The sequence below is a fragment of the Cavia porcellus genome, unplaced genomic scaffold (genome assembly GCF_034190915.1).
Source record: "Cavia porcellus strain 051 isolate PalLab524CR breed Dunkin Hartley unplaced genomic scaffold, mCavPor4.1 scaffold_19, whole genome shotgun sequence".
NCBI classification, from domain to species: domain Eukaryota; kingdom Metazoa; phylum Chordata; class Mammalia; order Rodentia; family Caviidae; genus Cavia; species Cavia porcellus.
Window position 1 is genome coordinate 22976080 of NW_026947502.1, and position 16002 is coordinate 22992081.

General features: G+C 44.1%; 1 protein-coding gene across 1 annotated transcript in view; it reads right to left on the bottom strand.

Moving 5' to 3' along the window:
• The window catches only part of Slit3 (slit guidance ligand 3), a 590749-nt gene that overhangs the window by 41180 nt on the left and 533567 nt on the right, over positions 1-16002 (bottom strand). Inside the window, exons 24-26 of the mRNA XM_003473328.5 lie at positions 11018-11089; positions 9388-9551; positions 4593-4717 (exon numbers count right to left, since the gene is read on the bottom strand). Of these exons, the coding sequence (XP_003473376.2) occupies positions 4593-4717; positions 9388-9551; positions 11018-11089 (361 nt within the window). The remainder of the gene's footprint in view (positions 1-4592; positions 4718-9387; positions 9552-11017; positions 11090-16002) is intronic.

Consider the following 16002-nt stretch of genomic DNA (forward strand, 5'->3'; position numbering starts at 1 on the left):
CAGGCTATTCCTGTCTGCTTTGTAATGCAAGTACACATTTCATCACAAAGGGCCAGTCAGAAGTTTCTCAGTTTGGGGAGGGAGAGAGCAGTTTGGGTGGTAGCTGGGTGTATCCTACACCAGAGTAACCACCTGGTTCCAAAAGTCAGTGTGTGAAACCATAGTACAAATCCTCACATTGTTGAACACATTTTCTTCCCTGGCCTCATCCTAAGTATTTTATATTCATGATTGCATATAACGTTCACAAGAACCCTATGAGATCGCTGCAATTGTTATTACACTCATTTGCACAGATAGGGAAGGCAGACTTGAAAAGGGAGGTAATTGGTTCAAGACTGTACTGCAGTACAGGCTGGATGTAGCCTAACCCAGATATCTGGGCCCAAAGTCAATGCTGAGCCCTCCTTGCTGACCACTTACTCTGATCTTAAAATCTAGGTTATGCAGTTTGGCCATTCAGAGTGCAAAGTTTAGGTTGGCAGTTGTGTGCCTTGAAGAACTAACTAGTTCTCCCTAAGCCTTGTTTTTATCCCCTATGAAATGGGAATAATACTATAGTTGAGTATCTCTAATGTAAAAATCCAAAATCTGAAATGGTCCAAAATGTGAAATATTTTAAGCACCGACTTCACACCTGCCTTCATATGATGGCTTGTAGTCAAAATGCAGATATGGCAAAAATAGTGTACATAATTACAGGGTAAGTGTAAAAGGTCTACATGAAACATAAATGAGTTTTTTGTTTAGAATTCGGTTCTATGCCCAAGGTATCTCATTACACATATGCAAATATTCCAAAATCTGAAATCTGAAACACTTCTGGTTCCATACATTTCAGATAAGATGTACTCAACTCCTACGTACCCCATGGGTTTACTGATGAAAAAACACCACCCCCAGATACCTAGTATGCGCTGGCAACTCTGTAAATGATGGCAATGATGACAATGACTGAGGTCTGAAGCAGGGCTGCATATGGGTTATTAAAATATTTTTTCAGGTCTTTGTTTATTTGACACAAGGTTTCACTTTGTAGAGCAGCTGGCCCGGAACTCACTGTGTAACTGGGGCTGGCCTCAAAGTCATGACACTCTCCCTGCCTAAGCATCCAGGGATTATAGGAATGCATCACCACACCTTTTTTTTTTTTTTTTAAGTCTTTGGTGCTGTAAGTTGTAGTTCTAGGATGTCCTTAGTTCCTTCTGGGCCAGCCTTTCTACTCTAGGTACTTGTAAGTACCCAGTGACTCTGGGTTGAATACTCCTGAGGGTGGAAGTAGAGGTGGTTTGTGTCTCCATTAGCTCTTTATGCAAGAACACAGATATGCAGGAGGTAGACTCTAGTGCATGATGACTTGGTAACTGGGGAGGGAGGATGAAATTTCTGTCCTGAGTCCTTAAAATAATCACCATTGCCAATGCCTAGCAAATTAGCCCAATTTCTTTCTCTTCAGATGCATTTTGCTTGAATCCACCATGTTTATGATGCTCTTCAGTCCTTCAATTTCTATTCCCCACCCTGCTGTGTGTGCATGTGTGTGTTTGTATGTGGTGGTGGTTGGAGGGAAGATGGACATGGTTGGTGGCTGGGGCTTCTGATTTCCTTTTAAAAGGGATTGGCAAGGTCTGTCCGAGAGGGGCTGGGAAGGTTGATCTAAGACCTTGCTACTCAAAGTATGGTCCATGGAAGAGTAGCATTGGCATCCCGTTAAAAATGCACAATCTCAGGCCTGGCCTTAGGTCTCATGAATCAGACCCTGCATTGCAATGAGATCTTGTACAGTACCGTTTGAGAAGCACTGCTCTGAGATACCAAACATACGTGCATAAAAATAAATGGCTGAAAAGAACCTGCCATAGAATTTATTACCCCAAATCTTAGGATGGCAGGAAGATAGTTATTCTTTGTAAAATGTCTACAGCATCCTGGCACTGAGGGAGGTAGGCCAAGTCCATGGGTGCCCCTTTCATTCTTGTTACAGCTCTGCAGATGAGCATAACTGTTCCCATTACAGGCAGGATAAAGGCTGAGACAGAATCAGTGACTAATGATGTGATTAAAGGTACAGATTTTCTTGTAAGAGAAAACTGGTTCTGGTTTTAGCGCATGTGTTTCCTACATGTGGGATTTTGCCTAAGTTCTTTGAACTTTATGGACTTGGTTTCTTCATCTATCAAAAGAAGATTATAAAACTTATTTAATAGGATGAGTAGGAGTAGGAGGTAATGGACTTGAATTGGTGTGCTGTTTCATAATATTGTGGCTTGCCACAAAGTCTCACAGCTAATCAAATGAATGAGGTATCCACAAAAAACAGCTAGGCAAGTGCCTCAGTTTTTGGCTTGGTTTGTGCGTGACTAGGGATTGTTGTCACTTTAGCACCTTATCCAGAACTACTACCTGTTCATTTTTTTTTTTTTTTTTTTTTTGTCTTTTTGAGGCAGAGTCTCTCTATGTGGTTCAGGTTGGCCTTGAGCTCACGTTGTAGCCAGGCTGGTCTCCAACTTGCAACAATTCACCTGCCTCAGCCTCTCGAGTGCTGAGATTACAGGAGTGCGCCACCATGCCCGGCTCCAGAACTCCTATCTGGGTGCTTGTGCTTGGGTAGATCAGTGAGCCCAGTGAGAAGGGAGGTGATGAACTCAGCACAGGGTGAAATTTGTATTTGAATGATCCTTTTGGTTTGAGCTGCTCCATTTTACCACTGAGAAAACTGAGGGGAGAAGAGCCGGAGGTATCGAAGGTCAGGTAGCTAGGCGGAAACAGGCTCTGCAGGGGCCTGTGTGGTATTCCTCACACCACTAGAGTCTGCTTCTCTGCACTGGAAATTCAGAGAGGTTCTAAGTGGCCAGCAGGCTCCCCTCAGTCCCTGCAATCATTGTACGTGACTATGGTAGTGAGGAAAGTGGCTAAGACCCTGCGTTCTGGGGTCATTTGGCTCTGAGCTTTGAATCCAACTCATGTACTATGCTGTTTTTCGATTAAGAGGTCATTTTAGGAACTATATCCTAGGGCAGTGGTGGTGCTCCTATGATGTGAGTGTTGCAGCAGGTTGTCTGTAACACTGATGTTTGCCACTGTCCTAGGGATTTGATGACGATCACGTAAGACAGCAAACACTTCTACCTTGTTTCATATACTGTCAGACAGAGTCAACACTCCGGAATGATAGTACCATCACCATTATGTATCCAAGACCTGCTTGAGCCCAGAGGTTTTTTAAGGTTAAAAATCTCTGTTCAGGTTTTTCTGAAATCTGAAGGACGTTCATGATCTTGTGAACAAAGTGAAGACAAGTGGCATCACCCGGAAGATGTCTCTCGTGGAGACATTCTTTGCTCTGAAACTAACGATCAGGCTATGCCTAGGTCCTGTCCTAGGTGTACTGCATTCATTCCTGTGCACGTGATTCTCACACCAAACCTGTGAGACAGGTCTTCGTGAGCAGGTGGGAAGGCTGAGGAGAAGCTATCGGCCACTGCCACACAGCCAGTAAGTGACAAGGCCGGAATCCACACCTACTTGTTGGCAATTCCACAGCCTGACTTTTCTCTGTGGGCCCACACAAGGCCGTTTCAGAGGACTATGCTTCCTGATCAGGTCTGCTTTCAATTTCTCTTCTTCCCCACCAATAACTGTGTAGTATGCAGGACGCAGAGATCTGGGATTCTAATGAGTTTGAGGCTACCCTCGGGAATCTCTCGTCTCAGGCCGATAGGTGGCAGTCTGACACCATCCTCTGGAAGCTTGGCCACCAACTCCTGTTCCCAAGATGGAATTTGCCTCTCAAGCTTGTCACTGCACATGCACACTCCCTCTGGGGATGGAGATATGGCAATGCCAACCCCTGTCACTCAGCCTGTACCAGCTGTGTGCACCGGAAGGGCTGCTGGCTCTCTCGAAACTCTTGGCTTGCTCAGTACACTCGGATGTGTGCCTTGGAAGGCTAGAACCTGGGACAGTCCTGCAGAAGAGGACCGAGCTACGCCCCTGCTTAACCCAGTGAGGCACAGCGAGGGGTTCAGCTATCTAGGAAACCCTTCAGGGAGAAGACTTCAGCTTGTGAATCATACTGCCCTGGGTCCTAATCCCAAACCTATTGCTCACACTGAGTCAAATCCTGTTGACAGTCTGAAGCCTAGTTTACTCATAGGTAAACTAGAAGTTAATGAGGCCATCTTTATAGGTTCCCCGGGAGTTTACAAGAAAAAGGTGAGCAGAAGGCCAAGTACACACCCGTTCTCTGCAGATGTTGGCAGGGAGGCAGGATTCTGGATAGTGTTAGGAGGGGAGGAATGTCTTGGAATTCTTCTGGGGAGGACAGATAGATGAACTGGGGTCTCAGTTCTTCTGCTGGCTAAGCTGAGTCAGTCAACACGTGGGTGGCCTAGGCAACCCTCAGGCTTTTGAATTCCCCACCCCGTATCCTGTTCATACTGCAGGTAGCACTTTCAGGGGTGGGAAGTAAACAGAGCTATTCAGCTTGCCCTGGATAGTCACCTGGGTGGGCACGAGGGCCATGCCCCTCCATGGAGCCAGGACTCAGTTGGAGCCTAGGACCTGAACAGGGCACAGGGCTGCCGCCTTACCTTATAACTATAGGGGCAGGTGCAGCGGTACTGCTCCACGGGATCTGGAATGCATGTTCCATTGTTCTTGCATGGACCGGAGAGGCAAGCATTGCACTTGGCCACGATGTTGATATCCACAGGACCTGGCAGCAAAATCAGAGTGTTGATGGCAGGTGTCTGAGCAGGCTATCACACTTCTCTTCCCCTCTGCTGTAGCCCCTCCCCATCTTCAAGCCCAGAGGGCAGCTGGCTCTCTTCTGCCAGCGCATCCAATCTGGCTAGAGTCCCATTAATTCAACCATTGTCCAGTGAGTAAAAATCACAGTGGGGCATCATACAGAAGCACTTCTGCAGTCAAATCAATTACTGTAATTAGTCTGATCCGATTTGGGTGCTAATCTGCAAACAATGTGCCATAATTAAAAACCCCCCCGTGTATCTTTTTGTATTCCAGGAAGCTCCTGGCCCAGGCTCTATTTGTTTGGATCCCTTGCTTTTAGCCCCCAAACACCCTTTTGCATGGAACAGTCTGTATTAGGCTGAGGAGGGATGCCTAGGCCTAATGGACACACACAAGTTTTGCATGTAAGCCCTAGAGGTAGGAAATGGATGGCCCCAGAGGTCACAGAGGCTATGCTGACAGTGTGCTCAGGGACACTTTGTAGCCATGATAGTTTCAGTTGATAGTTTCCTGCTTTTTTCAGCTGTAAGGGCTGAAAGGAGTTCATCATCCCATTTAGAGCTTTGCAAAAAGACTGTATCCTGCTGCTACAGCCAGCTTTGGCTACAAGCCCTGGATATACAGGCTCTACTTACTGTCTTAACAGTAAGTTTAACAGGTTCCCACCAGCTTGAACCTGATGGGACAGTCATGCATGTACCACTGGTGGCTCAGAGCCACCTGACAGTGCAATGTGTGAATTACATCCCTGTCAAGAATGTGTGAAATGATTTTGGAGCTAACAGTCTTCAGCTGGAGATAGTTTGGGATTATCTCTGGTGAGTGACCATTTTTGGAGGTGGAAGAGAAGGTCCCGATTAAATGCTCGTACTGGCAGGTTCTATCTGTCTTCACATGAGGCAAGGGGAAAGGCCTTCTGTCCTGGCTTACCTGAGACAGGTTCTCAGGACACAAAGACTTCAGTACTAAAATCAGGAATGTCCCCAACAGGCTGGGCCAAGTCAGTCACCTCACACCAGAATCAGCCTTAGTGACGTAAAAAGATTGTCATATGCAAGTTTAGTCAAGACCTAGAGAGCAGGACTCTGACACCAGTAATTTTTAAAGCTTTGCAGAAGATTTCAGCATGTGCCTCCAAGACAGAGAACCATTTTTATAGTGCTACTTGGGCCTTTTTAGTATCAGGTCAGGTGTCTCAGAATCAGAAAGTGGAAAATTAAAATTAGCTTTAAATCAATGGAATGTTTTTGTGCTTTCAGCAGAAGTGTGAGGTACAGTGAAGTTTTAGAGGGTAAAGACTGTATATCTTATACAAAAAATTAAGATTCCAATAAATGAACAAAAGATATTAACAGACACATGTGTAATGCAAATGGAAATAACATTTTTACACAAAATTCAGGATCCCCAATGATCAAAGATAGACAAAAGGAAATACAATTTTATAACCCAATGGATTAGCTATGACTACAAAATAAGACAAAATAATGAGAGCATCTAATAAAACATGCTTTCAAAAGGTGTTTTTGAGAGCATAAACTAGTTATAGTGCTTTTTGGAAATCAATTTGGCAGTATATGTAAATATCATATATTTTGACTCAGTTATTTTTATTCTTGGAGTCTTCTCTGTGAACACCATTTCAAATACAGAAAGACCTTTACAAATTTATGGTAAGAAAAATGGAAATAGTCTAAAGATTTAAAAGCAGAAACTAGTTAAGTAGGTTGTAAAGGAATATTACAGCTTGGTGGTCAAGACCAAGTACTCTGGAATTAGAAAGTCCTGGAATCCTTCTAAAGAGGTGATCTTGAGGAGTCATTTAATATCCTCAAGCTGTGATTTTCTCATTTTAAAAAATAAAGGTAATATTGGTATATAAGCCTTAGAGGTATTAAAGAATCAAATAATTTGACACATGAAAGCGAGAATTAAATAATACATTAAAAACTGCTTAACATGCTCGCCTCAGCGGCACATATGCTAAAAATTGCTTAACACCTCTATAATGAAAATTATAGAACATTGAAGAGGAAATTGAAGAAGACATTAGAAAATAGAAGTCTTTCCCTTGTTTATGAACTAGAAGAACTAATATTGATAAAATGGCTGTATTACAAAAGCCAATGTGATTTCTATTAAAATACCAGCAACGTTCTTCACTGAGCTAGAAAGCATAATCCTAAAATGTATATGGAATTAGAAAAAGCCTAGAATAACCAGAGCTATCCTGAGTAAAAACACCAGGTGCTGGAGGCACCAGGACACCAGATTTCAAGCTCTCCCATAAAGCCATGGTAAAAAAAAACAACATAGTATTGGCAGAAAAATAGACATGGAGACCAGTGGAATATATAACAGAAGACACAGAAATAAACCCATGCACCTCTGATTTTTTCACAAAACATATTGGAAAAAAGATAGCCTTTTTAACAAATGGTGCTGGGAAAACTGGATATCCTTATGCAGAAAATTGAAACTCGATCCTTGTCACTAACCGCGTTCTAAAATCAAGTGAAAATGGATGAAAAATTTAAATATGAAACCAGAAACTTTGAAACTGCTGGAAGATAACACAGGGGAAACACTTAAGCTAAAGGCACAGGCAAAGACTTTATGAACAGGACTTCAATGCCACAGCAAATAATATTATGGCCAATAAGTACCATACATGATAACATGTTCCACATTGTTAGCCGTGAGGAATGCAAATCACAAACTACACTGAGATTCCATTTCACCCCAGCCAGAATGGTTCTCATCAAAAATACAAAAAGCAATGAATGTTGGCAAGGATGTGAAGGGTGGAGGGTGGTGGTCGGGTGGCGGGGGGACTCCTGCAATGTAGGTGAGCATGTACACTAGCACAGCTGCCATGGAAATCAATATGGAGATTCATCAAAAACCTAAAAATAGAAATACCATTTGATCCACCATTACCGCTCCTGGGCATATTTCCAAGAGAACCAGAAATGGCATATTATAGTAATACATTCACGCCAGTGTTGATAGCGCCACAATTCACAATATTGAGGCTGTGAAGAGACGAGATGCTTATCAACAGATGAATGGATAGAGAAAGGGTGGCTTATATATACACAATAGAATATTATTCAGCCATAAAGAATGAAGTCATGTCATTTACAGGAAAGTAGACGGAACTCAAGACCATCATGTTAAATAAAACAGGCTAGACTCAGAGTTAAATATTATACACTTTCTCTTATATGAGAAATCTAAAATATAAATGAATAAAATAGGGACAGTAGGAAAGTAGAAGGTCAGCTCTTGGAAATCAAGCAGAGGAGAGATTTAAGAGAGAAGGGTAAAGGACTTGACAGTGATCAAGATATATGTAGGTACTAATTCTTCAAATTATACACTACCTGTCTCACTACATGTACTAATTAATAGAAACTTCTTAACATAGTGCCTACCTGTTAGGGCTTGTATCCAGGTGTCCCCGCAAAGCCTCATGCAGTCATACATGGGGCTTTTGGGTGCATGAATCTAGGGTGTGTGATGCTGGGGATACACATACAGTACTGGATTAAGGGCGCGCCACCCTGAGTGGAGCTGGTAGCCTGGATGGGATAAGGGGAGAGGCAGGCTCCTGCTGCTCCTGCTGTTTGGCCTGCTTGCTTGCTGTCTGTTGCCTGCCTCACCACACCGTAAACTCCTTCCCCTCTGCAATGCCTGTCTGCCATGTTACCCTGCCTTGCAGCCTGCCAACTGTGGAAACCTCTGTAAATTGAACCTTTCCTCCTTTAACTTGTGGTGTTGTCTCAGCAATGAGACAAATGAATAAGACACCACCACATAATGAGAATCTCAGTAGTTATCATAATGATGAAGCCAATACAAAGCACATGTACAAAAAGTTTTCTGTAGTTCAATGGGAAAATCTAATAATGATGGATAAAAATGTAGACTAAAGGTGCTCTCAATTATGGAAAACTGCATACAGAAGTCAGTGAAGAAGTATAGTTGGTATCCTGCATGCATGATTCAACCAACCACAGATGGGAAATACTTGCAAAAACAATTTTGTCTATGCTAAACATGTACAGACTTCTTTTTTGGGGTCAGTATTCCTAAAAAATACATGCAACAACTTTTTATACAGCATTATATTTCATTGGGTATTTCAGATAATCTAGAGATGATTTAACATACATAGCAAGACCTACACAGTTATATGCAAATATGACACCATTTTATACAGAAGACCTGAGTGCCCTCACATTTGGCTATGTATCTGTGGGGGATTCTAGAACCAGTTCCCCATGGATACTGAGGGATGACTATGTGGAAATGATAGCAGAGTGGGGATGTGCCTCAGTGGTGCACATGCTTAGCACGCTGCAGGCCCTCGCTTCAATCTCCAGCACAAAAACCAACCAACAAATCAAACGAAACAAGGCAGCAGAAGGCCATGGGGTACAGAATGATAAAAGATCTTCAGATATGTTTCCATACTGATGTCAGCATTACAGTCTCTCTGTGAGCCATGGGAGAGACAGGGTAATGGTTTTAGAAGTCACGTCTTTTGAGATGTCCAGTTCTGACAGGCTGTTGGAGACAGGGCGGACACCAAAAGGGTAGGGAAGTGGGTGGGTGGGTAGCGCCTACCTTTGCACTGGAACCGGTGGGTGGGAGTGGTGAGCAGGAGTCTGTCTGCCATGGACTCGGGGCCACTGCAGCGGGCGATGCCAGGCTCCTTGTACCCTGCCTTCACCCACTCTGATAACCAACGCAGATTGCAGTCACAATGGAGTGGGTTGGTTCCCAGCGCCCTAAAAGACAGAACAAGCAGTTAGGGCACGCTGCCCATCCTGGCCCATGGGCTCCATCTCCTCAGCTTCCTGGAGAAGCAGAACTTTTCAACTTTAGTTGGGAATGTCTGACATGAGACTGGCATTCATTGGCACTGAGTCAATGTCTCCAGAGTGAATTTCCAGCGAGATGCATGGTCTCACCTCACCCAAGTCCCTCTCACTTCTGATGCTCTGTTTTACTACCCTTAAAAAATTCTATCCTGAGCCTAGCCTAATCCTGCTTTCTCATACATTCTCATATATTCTCCGAAGAAGGTTCTGAGACTCAGAACTTATGAACCAACTTGAGATCACTCAGCTTAAAGATGCAGGTGAGGAGGGCAGAGTTCCCTGTAGACATCTCCAAAGCAGTATCTAGGGAGAACATACTAGAACTTAAATTCTATGAATTACCATTTCCAGTTTTGAATATTTGGTAATATAGGCATATATAATGTCAATATCATAATCTATATAGTATGAAAATAAATACACATATAGAAGCAACTGAGACTCAAAAAAATGTCCCTAATAGAGAAATGTAATCAAAATCCAAACAGCAAACTGGAAATCCCTGATCTGGGGAAGAGAAGGCTATGCTGGGGGTTAGGGAGCCTGAGTTCCAGTCCAAGTCTCATTAGCTTTATGGGTGAGTCTCAGCTAGTCAATTAATATTTCTTGTAAAATAAGGGTGCACTTGCTGCAGAAAGCAGAATGTTAATAATATGTGCTGTGGATTCAGGGGAGTCCTTGAGCTGACCTCTGGCTCTGCTCCTTACTGGCTATGCAATGCCTGGGCACATTCTTTAACTTTCTAAGTTTTACTTTCATCGTGTATAAAGTGATAAAAATGTCTCACTGCTGTAAGAAATAAATTCAATAATCCAACTACACATTTGGCACATAGTAAGTGTTTTCTGCTAGTTCTTATTAAATATTTACAGTTTACAGAATTGCATCTCCTTTGAAGGCATCTGAAGCACAGAACAAGACAAATGTGAGCAGTATAAATACAGCATCATAAAATAAACTACAGTTGGTCTTCAGAATCTTCAGGTTGCACACCTGCAGTTCAACCAAATGTGGATTGGAAATAACAGTAAAAAATTGCATCTATACTGGACATGAATAGACCTGTTATCCTGTCATTATTTTCTAACCAATACAGCACAGCAACTGTTTATATAGCATTTCCACTGTATTGGGCACTGTAAATAATCGAGAGACAATTTAAAGTATACAGGAGGGTGTGAATAGGGTACATGGGAATATTATGCCATTTAATGTAAGGGGTTTGGTAGCATGGGGTCTCCCATGCAGTCTATGCAAATTTGCAGAAAGGACCGTCTGTACCTATGGAAAGGACATACACCAAATTGTTACTGGTGCTATCATAATTTTCTGTTTTGAGTAAATGCACACTGGGGAGAATTATGGCTACTTACAGGTGGGAGAGAGATGTCAGGTCATTGAAGGAGCCTTCAGGAACGCTGGAAATGTCATTGCCATGAAGGGTGCTAAGGCAAAAGGCACAGGTCAGAAGGTTGTACCCAGTCACAGTCTGAACCCAGCACACTCTCTGGTCTCCAAGCCTGGCCAGCTGAGCTGGCCTTCCCTAGTTCTCTAGGAGGAGCAGCTGCCCACTATGCTACAGGAATTGGGTGTGCCTCAGCCCCGCTCAGGAGCAGGGATGGAGGGCAGAGGGTTTGGGAAGAAGAAGCTGTACTTTTATAGCTAACACACTTGGGATGGAGTCAGAAGTCAGTCCATTTTAGTGCTGGGATATTTTTCTGGGCCTCCATTTCTGTATCTGAAAAATGGAGAGGCAGATCTGCCTATAGGAGTCCCTGAAGTTTCAGGGATATGATGGTATTTTCTTGTGGTTAAGATCATAAGATTGGGAGCCACTTTGATTGGATTTACATCCTAACTCTCCTCCTTACCAGCTGTGCTTTACTTTCTCTGAGCCTCCATTTCCTAGAATGAACATGGTAGGATTTGTCCTGGATGTATTAATACATGTGGACAACAGGCTGGCATTTTCTAAGTGCTAAGTGATGACCCATTATTAACACTGGTGAAAGGATCTTGAAAAAAAAAAAAAAACTCTGGCATAAATAAAGGAGCTTAATAAGTTGGTTCTCTGCAAACTTCCTTGAAGAAGTTTTAGGTAGATTGAGAAATACTATCAATCCTGGCTCAGGTGGTAGAGGGAAGTGACACTTAGGTCCTAGGGTATTCCCTGGAGCCAGACACTTGTCTTTATGGGAAAGGACTTGGTATTGGCCATGCACATACATGAATCTGGCATTAGTGTGCCATCTAAATGCATCTCCTGACAGCCAGTCCAAGGGCTAAGGCACATACTTGGTATCAGTCGCTTCTCTCTACCCTAGGGTGTAGGCAGCTAAGAGCTATTCTCACTTGCAAAGCATCCATGTATACTGAGCCTTTGACAAATGCCTGGAGGATATGTCTGTGTAAAAACAGAGTGAGCATTGCTCTGTGCTTAAGGAATAAGAGCCTGTCTACGATTCAGGGATTATGTTCTCTATTAAAGGATTAATCATCAACTGCATAAAAAAATCCCCACTGATGGCTCACTTTGGATCTGGTCTATGAAATGCAAGGTGGGTGAGAACCACAGAAACTCGCAGGATTCTTTAGTGACTGATGAGCACCATCAACTGTGCGGGTGATAAAGCCCCCTTAAGGGTAAGGACTAATAACTTTAGTGCAGGCAGGGAGCCCTAGTAAAACAAAGAGGCAATTAGCATTGACAGTGCAAGTATAAACAGGATGGTAACTAATGAACCAGCTCTTTTGTTTTCCTTTCAGCTGAACTTAGCCTGCTCTGGGTCTTCCGGCTGAGACAGAGATGGGAACTTAATTACACTTAATAAAGTGGGGTGGGGGGGGGCTCTCACATTGAGCCAGCACTGGTTCTAGAAATTATGCAGATTTTTAAGCCCCATTGCCAGTGACACTGATTCTGTGCATATGGATGGGATCTGAGATTCTGTTTCTGTCAAGTTTCTAGTGTGCTTGAAGGGCCAAGGGGCTGACAGTTTTCTCATACTGCTTTCTGCCAAGGTCCTCATTTTCTTCCTCCTCCTACAGGATCTCCCTATCTATCCATCTCTTGGGCTGGTGGTCCGTCTGTCTGTCTGTCAATCAATCGTGCTGCCATGAAACCTAGGTACCTGCACAAACTAAGCATATGCTTATCACTAAGCTACCTTCCAACCCTTTCTCTCCTCCTCTTTCTGGTGGTTATCATCCATTGTCATCCTCATCACCATCAGCTCCTTCTGGTCCCCTGGCAGTTTGTGGGTGAGATTCTCAAGATGAAAGTCATCCTCCATTCTTAGGCAGCCAGGACAGCTGGAAGATGGTTAATAGTTTTCTGCAAACAGTGTCCATGGTGGTTTCTCACCTCCTTGGGTAAGAAGGAGCTAGAAGCACTTCCTAATGTGCTTATTAGCACCATTTAGTCTCTAATTCAAGGCTATTGCCTTAGAGGACTTGGTGGCTGCTTGCTGTTTTGCCAATGCACCCAGCCCTGATGTTAATAATTTGTGACTGGGTCTTGGGCTGGCAGAGAGGCATGAAGCTCTAATTCTGACACTGAACTCACAGTGATCCTCCTGTGTCAGCCTCCCAAAGTACGGCACTGTGACATGCTGGACTACAGGAGCAGCTTTGAGGTTTCTCTCATCATACCCTACACATCCTTGCTATCCACCACTTATCCGATTTCTCTTGATCCTTTCTCTCAAAGCATAGGAAGGAACTTTCCCAAGTTCCTTTATCAAAGACCAGATCAACCACAAAGAAATGTCACTCTCTTCAGTCTTTTTACTCATATTTAATTAACCCAGCAAGAGCAAACTCATATCACAGAGAAGACTGAAAGTCAACCACCATAGCAAGAGCCTAGAGGAATTCTGTCCCCCTTTCCTGGGCTCATTCTTTCCCCTACATGTTATTTATTGCCCCTCTATAATTGCCCAGAGCACCCCAATCCATTCTTTTGCACGAAGGAGTTATTTAAGCCCCGCTCATCTGGTCCTGCTTTGCACTGTTGTATTTTTATGTGGCTCCCATGTGCATGTGTGCTCATATACCTTTTCTCAATCTGTCTGTTCAATAGACTGAGAGGTGAACTTTCACAGGGGGACAGGTGGAACTTTCCTACACTTTTTGGCTTTTTCCAGACCTGTAAAGTCAGATGGTTTCCTTCTGTGGGCCTGCTAAGTGGATATTCTGTGCCTCAAGTTGAAAAAGACGGCCTGAGAGCAAAACCTACTCAGGAAAGAAGGTTCAGAGGCAGAGAGTGCCACGCTCCTGACAACGCCTCTAGGATACCGCATCCGGCCACACTGCCCATTACTTGCCACTGATAAATTCTTGTTTTAGGCTTAAGGTGGTTTGAGCTAATTTTCTGTCCCTTAACGAGAATGGGGTCTGATATATCACTTCATCAGCCAATTAGGAGGACCAAAAGAGAGGATTCAAGTGCTGCAAATGATGCAGGACTGATGCTAGATCCAGGGCAGGGCCTGCACAGGAGAAGTGCCTGACTATGTCAGCCCTGGCCCCACCGTGTACTTGCAAGTACTTGAGGGCTGGTTCTCTCAAGGAGTTCCCCATATACAGCAGAAACTTGAAATCATGCACTTTGCTTCTTTCTAAGGTGCTCGATCCCAGGACTGGGGAGGACACACACTCAGTTTGGCCGAGTGGCCAATCAGCCTTCTTCTGAGTCTCCCCTTCCAAACATCAGAGGCCTCTTGGCAAGGAGGAGAACCCTCTAGTTTTCAGGAAAAGTCAGAAAGGGGTGTGGAGAAAGACAGTGATGACCTGTGATGGGGAAGGAGGGAGGATGTGGGGGAAGAGGAGCGGGAGACACGGGCTCCAGCCTTGGCGTAGCCTGTACCTTGGCTGTTCTGTAACATCTCCCTGCTCCAGCCTCAGAGGCAGCACTGCAGCCACACCTGCAGCTTCTGGGACTCCCTCAGTGTACTCCCCTTCTTCAGGCACTTGTATTCTTCCTGTCAAGAATGTTCCTCACTCTCTTCCCCACTCCAAGAACCCTCACTAGATTCTTGTTCTCAGCCTTGGAAGTGCAGGTTAAGAGGAATGATTCTGAAAGTGAATAGTCTTGGAGGCAAATTCCAAAACTACGGATGGCTTGTGTCACTGTGGGCAAGTTACTGCATTTCACTCAGCCTCAGTTTGCCCCTCTGTGAAATGGAGATAACTGTGGTATGTTCTCCATAGGGTGAAGAGCCATCTGATAATGTAAGTGAAGCATGTGGCCCCCGGTGCAGTGCACAGGCATGGTCTGTCCTTTCAGAAAGTCTAGGTGGCCAGGCCTGGGTTCTGAGCCTCAGACTGTCCCCCACGGTTCTTCTCTCAGGTGTCGCCTGTACTGAAGGTGCTTACTGATTACTTCCCCTCTCGACCAAGGCTTCCTGAGATTAGCACTGTGGCTTATTCACTGACTTCCCCACCCTGGAGTTGGCACAGCAATTAATCCCGAGTATGCATTTAGGAAACGATGAATAAGGGAAAAGTCCTGAACAAGTTTATAAATGAAAGATCTGCACAGAAAACTTTCTAAGATGTCTTCATATGTAAGATTTTATAGCTAAACTTTGCATTTATTTTTATTTTGGGACCATGAAAGAGCCAAGCCCAGATCATGGTTTGTACAGGAGTACCTTTGGGCTCACTTGAAGAATTTTCTGATGTTTAACAATTAGTCAAAAGTGCAGTTGAACTATGTGGGAAAGGAGTGAGCGTTGTTTGGAAGGTAATCAAGCAAAGGGCAAGTGAGTCCTTCCCCAGGATGTGTGCTGCAGGAAGGATGCATGCAGTCTGTAAGCTGCATGGGTATAAACAGCACCGTCGTACTGCAGGGACTTGGAGCTAAAAATCCTGAGCATGATGAATGATAACTCCTCTGGCTGCCTCATGAGCACACGCTGAGAGCCTCCTTGGTGCTCACTGATTCCAGGCGGCCTCCTGTGGCCAGGAATGAGAGTGACATTGGGGACCCCACACATACGAGGCATGGGGCTCAGTGTGGGGCAAAGATCAGGGTGTGCACGGGTCCCTGAAGAACTACAGTGTGCAACAGAATGTGTTCTTCTAGCTATTTTATGTTGGGAGTGAAGTAGGGAAAGGTTTTCACATGATGTTTTGTATTCAGGGCTACTGACCACCCTCCTGTATGATGTACTGAAATGCATTTATACCCACCCTTGAACACAGTCTACACCAACACTGACACACTCACAGCACACCCGCGCAGCTCCCTTCACCAATATCACAGTTCACATCCTCATCCACACACTCATACATATTGGGCCCCTCCCAAGTCATCAATTGCTTTCTGATCACTTTTTCAGCTTTTTGCATGGTT